Source organism: Aphidius gifuensis, linkage group LG5 (genome assembly GCF_014905175.1).
Source record: "Aphidius gifuensis isolate YNYX2018 linkage group LG5, ASM1490517v1, whole genome shotgun sequence".
Classification (NCBI taxonomy): Eukaryota; Metazoa; Arthropoda; class Insecta; order Hymenoptera; family Braconidae; genus Aphidius; species Aphidius gifuensis.
The window spans coordinates 4,533,231-4,537,909 of NC_057792.1; the positions used below are offsets into that span (position 1 = coordinate 4,533,231).

The window sequence follows — 4,679 nt, forward strand, 5'->3', positions numbered from 1 at the left end:
ATAAAATTATATATATATTTAAAACTGTCAAAATTTGATAAAATTTTAATAGTGCAAAATTTAGTAAATTATAATTTATATGAGCATCAATATAGTTGCTATTTTTAAGCTCACAAAACTTTTTACTTCTCTATCAAATTTATAGGAAATCTGACAGCTTTAATTTTTTACAATTTGAGCTGGCTTTCAACTAAGTTTCAATCGAAATTAGAAAAGGGTCATCTTGCATATTTGTGCAGGGTATAAACTACCAAGTGAAGTGAAAAGCACGTTAATTTTTGGTCAGAAAATTAATTCACAACACACTTTACATGTCTGTTTTAATTATGATTTTAACAAATGATAAAAATACAAAATATAGATATATGCTCTACTCAGAAAATAATTAACAAAAGTTTTGTGAATTAATTTTAAAATAAATATAAAACTATATTATAAAAAAAAAACCAAGCAAAGTTACAAAATTATTATTCATTGATAAAAAGATTTTTATAAATATAAAAACATCAAAATGGCGAATCCAAGAGTAATATCATCACATTGCATAAAAAAAAAAAAAACATATATAGGAATATGCCCCTGAGGGGTTGAGAGTGCGAATGAGGTGTCCCTCAAGTGTTTTTCCAAGATTCGAACCCTTGGAAAAACAAAGACCAAAATTGAATCCCTCAAGTATAAAAAGGCTCTTTATTCGTCATCCTGGCACTCTATCAAAACCGCATTAATATTTCGCACTTTATTTAACACTTTTTTATTTATATCCCAAACAATTTAACAATAATTTTTCATTTATTTCAAAGATAGTTAATCAGTGTTTTAATAATATATCATAAAATCAATTTTCAAAAAATTTTCAGCTTTTTGTCATTTTTTTTTTTTATCAAACAAACTTCATCCATAGAACATTCTGAAAAGCTTGCAGAGTTAGTTGTTCCATAGATTGTTCTCATTTTCCCTGGTTGAAGTTTTGTCTGATGGGTTGGTATATATAAAATTTCACCGGGTAATTCCCGGGCAACTGGAACTATCTACTTCATGATTCGTCTATCATATTGATGGGCGTTAACATTCACAATTCAACAACCAATCCAACTTTACTCTCCCACTTAAATAAAGGCGGTACAATGATTATTATTATTTGAAAAATTTGAAAAAAAAAAAAGTAAAATACTTTTTTTGTATTTTTTTTTTTTTTTCCCAAATATCTTCCCTGTATAGTAAGTTTATCCGGTCACAATATCAATGCTTTTGGAGGAGGGTTGTAAAGTCCCAGTACCATCTCTCAAAATATATATTTTATGCCCGCGCAACTGTCCACTGACTAAAAGATCTTCCTCGACACTCAGCCACAAGCGTGACGAGCCCCCAGTGTGTTTTTACTCGGGACTGAGTAAACGAGAATCTTGTTGTGTATCATAATATCATTCAACAATCAGTAATCATAAATACTTTTTTTTTAAATTCACTCTCTCTTCTAGTAAATATAAATTCATACTTTAATGCAATTTTTTATTGAAAACAAGAGAAATTAATCGAAAAACAAAAGAATTAATAGAAACAAAAAAAAAAAACCGAAAACATTTTATCCTAGTTACTATAATAATATCAATAAATTAATTGATATTATTTATGTCAGTTATATTATTATTTGTTTTCATTTGTAAAATGTGCTATAGTGTTATTAATAATAATTTGTGATTGTGATAAATAGACAATAATGGATATCATAGTGAATATTTAAAAAAAAAAAAAATATTTTATTTTATTATTTAAAAAAGAAAATATATAAATAATTAATTAAATCTTATAATTTTAAATAAAAAAAAAAAAAAAAAATTAATAAAAATGCATACATTTTTTGGTGAAACACAAAATGCATATTACAGACATGCGTCGGCTGTACCAGTTGGTATGGGAACACCATCATATCCAGGAGTTGGTGCTGCACCAGGATATTATGAACAATATCGTTATGGTGGTTATACAACAGCAGCTGGTTATCATGTACCTGGTATTGGTCAACAACATATGCATCATCCTGGTAAAGATATGGTTAAACCACCATATTCATATATTGCATTAATTGCAATGGCAATACAAAATGCACCAGATAAAAAAATAACATTAAATGGTATTTATCAATTTATCATGGAAAGATTTCCTTATTATAGAGAAAATAAACAAGGTTGGCAAAATTCAATAAGACATAATTTAAGTTTAAATGAATGTTTTGTTAAAGTACCAAGAGATGATAAAAAACCAGGTAAAGGTAGTTATTGGTCTCTAGATCCAGATAGTTATAATATGTTTGATAATGGATCATATTTAAGAAGAAGAAGAAGATTTAAAAAAAAAGATGCATTAAAAGAAAAAGAAGATGCATTAAAACGTCAAGGTATTATAACAGATAAACGTGATGATATTAAAACTGGAAATCTGCTGGCAGATACAACAAAAAAATTAAATGGTGTTTTAGAATGTAAACAACCAAAACGTGAACCAACAACAAATGAACAATCAATATGTTTAAGTAGTAATAATAATGGTGCAGTTAATGGTGCAGTTAATGGTGGAAGTGGTGGTAATAGTAATAGTAATAATGGTGGTAATGGTGTTAATAGTAATTCTGCTAATTCAAATAATACAGTGTCAAAATATTCAAATATACAAGATAATAATAATAAAACAATATCAACAACACCAACAACAACAACAACAACACCACCAAGTGTTATACAAACAAATCTTGGTCATCAAGCGACGGGACATACATCAGTAACACATCAAAATCATCAAGTACATCAAGATGTATCAATACCAGATGTTACAATGGGTATGGATCCATCAAGTTTTAGTGTTGATTCACTTATGACAAATAGAGATCATCATCATCATCAACAACAACAACAACATCATCATTCACATGGTATTACAAATCATTCAGCTCATTCACATGCTATGTCAGCAGTAACAACAACAACAAATACAACAACATCAGCTGCAGCTGCAGCGGCGGCCGCTGCTGCTGCTGCTGCTGCAGCAATGATGGCATCAACTGGTTATGGACATGTAACACCATCAAGAGGTGGTGCTAATTCAAGTCCTCCTGGTACATTATATTCAACATATTGTCCTAGTTCAACTGCTGGTTATAGTATTATGGATCATTCTGATTATAATACAAATGTTAGAAATCATAATGGTGGACATTCACAATGGTATCAAGAAGCAGCAAGTCCAGATAATGCAGCTATGTATCAAGATACACAATCACCTAATTGTCAACTTTATAGGTAAATTTAATTTTAAAAATTTTCAATGTCAATATATTTTTGAGTAATTCATAATTCATATGTTTCTTATCACTTTGTCAATTACAAAAACCGGAAATATTAATTCGCGCATTTATGACGTATAGTATTTTATATATGATTTATTTGTTTTTTTTTTTTTTTTCTTTCTCATTTTTTGACAGTTCAAACAAGTGGTTAATTAATTATTGTTTTATTAATGATTACAGATCGAGTCCACCGACCCCCTTGTCCTCTGGTGCAGCACCGTCGCCACCACTCTATCATCGTTATTATCAAGATTGCAATACAGTCAATACCAGTGGTAATTTACCAATAACGTTACACAAGTACTGAGAATATCAGTCATCAAGGTTTCATCGAAACCTTGAAGAGACAATAAGCAGCAATCATCATCATCATCAACAACAACACAATTATGAGCCAAATTTGGTCTACATAAAACAAGAGTGGACCTCGCCGGACGAGATACCAAAAGAATGGAATTAAAGATATATAATTATTCAGTATAAAAAATAAAAACAAAACATAAAAAACCACTGATAAATACTTGAATCAAGGTCAAGTGTATATGTACCAACAACTGTACAAATTAACAAAAAAATATGTATATTTAAGTACACTGACCTGGGCTAAGAATTTCGAAAAAAAAAAAAAAAGAAATTAAACCTGAATGCTTTGTGTCAAGTCGAAAGTAATAATTTTCCCATTTATCAAGTAAACTCATTGAATTTTTTTGGGGTTTTTTTTTTTTTTTTCTTTCTGTCTTTTATATATACGCAACATATATATTATTTTGATGCAACTGTGTAAACCGAGACCGATATGCAAACATTCAAGACGATTCTTTCATGTCACTTGTTTACCAATTGTCTGTAATAAAAATTGCAATATACAAAAAAAAAAAAAAAGTTGCGAGGACGAATCAAAGTCATTTTCTCAATAATTCAATATATTTTTCCCTCTAAATATTTTACAACAAATTATATATTATATTAATAATTTTTTTTTTTATTTTTCTTTTTCTATTAAATAGAATTAAATAAAATGAAATTTTAAATATGTCATTCCTAAATAATATAAAATTATTCTTGTCTCAACTGATATATATATAAAGAAAAAGAAATTTTTTTTTTTTAAAAAACAGATACTCATGAGCATATGGACGCAAACGTATTTGTAAAAAGAGCTGAGATATATTTATTGATAGTATTTGATGAGATTAAAAATATTAAAAAATTTTAAAAAAATTAAATAATGTGAATAGTTGAAATAAAATTAATATTAATTAAATAAATTTTCGATTTAAATGATGTTGTAGTTAGTTAGGTATCCGTGCGATAAAAAAAAATTACTTCATATCTTATA

The 4,679-nt window shown here is 27.9% G+C and overlaps 1 protein-coding gene across 1 annotated transcript; it reads left to right on the forward strand.

Annotated features, from left to right (window-relative positions):
• Nucleotides 1-1,308: 1,308 nt before the first annotated feature.
• LOC122857032 (forkhead box C1-B-like) lies at nucleotides 1,309-4,223 on the forward strand. The gene is made up of 2 exons (XM_044159002.1): nucleotides 1,309-3,293; nucleotides 3,521-4,223. The coding sequence occupies exons 1-2, from the start codon at nucleotides 1,846-1,848 to the stop codon at nucleotides 3,645-3,647; spliced, it is 1,575 nt and encodes a 524-aa protein (XP_044014937.1). The 5' UTR covers nucleotides 1,309-1,845; the 3' UTR covers nucleotides 3,648-4,223.
• The last annotated feature ends 456 nt before the right edge of the window (nucleotides 4,224-4,679 follow it).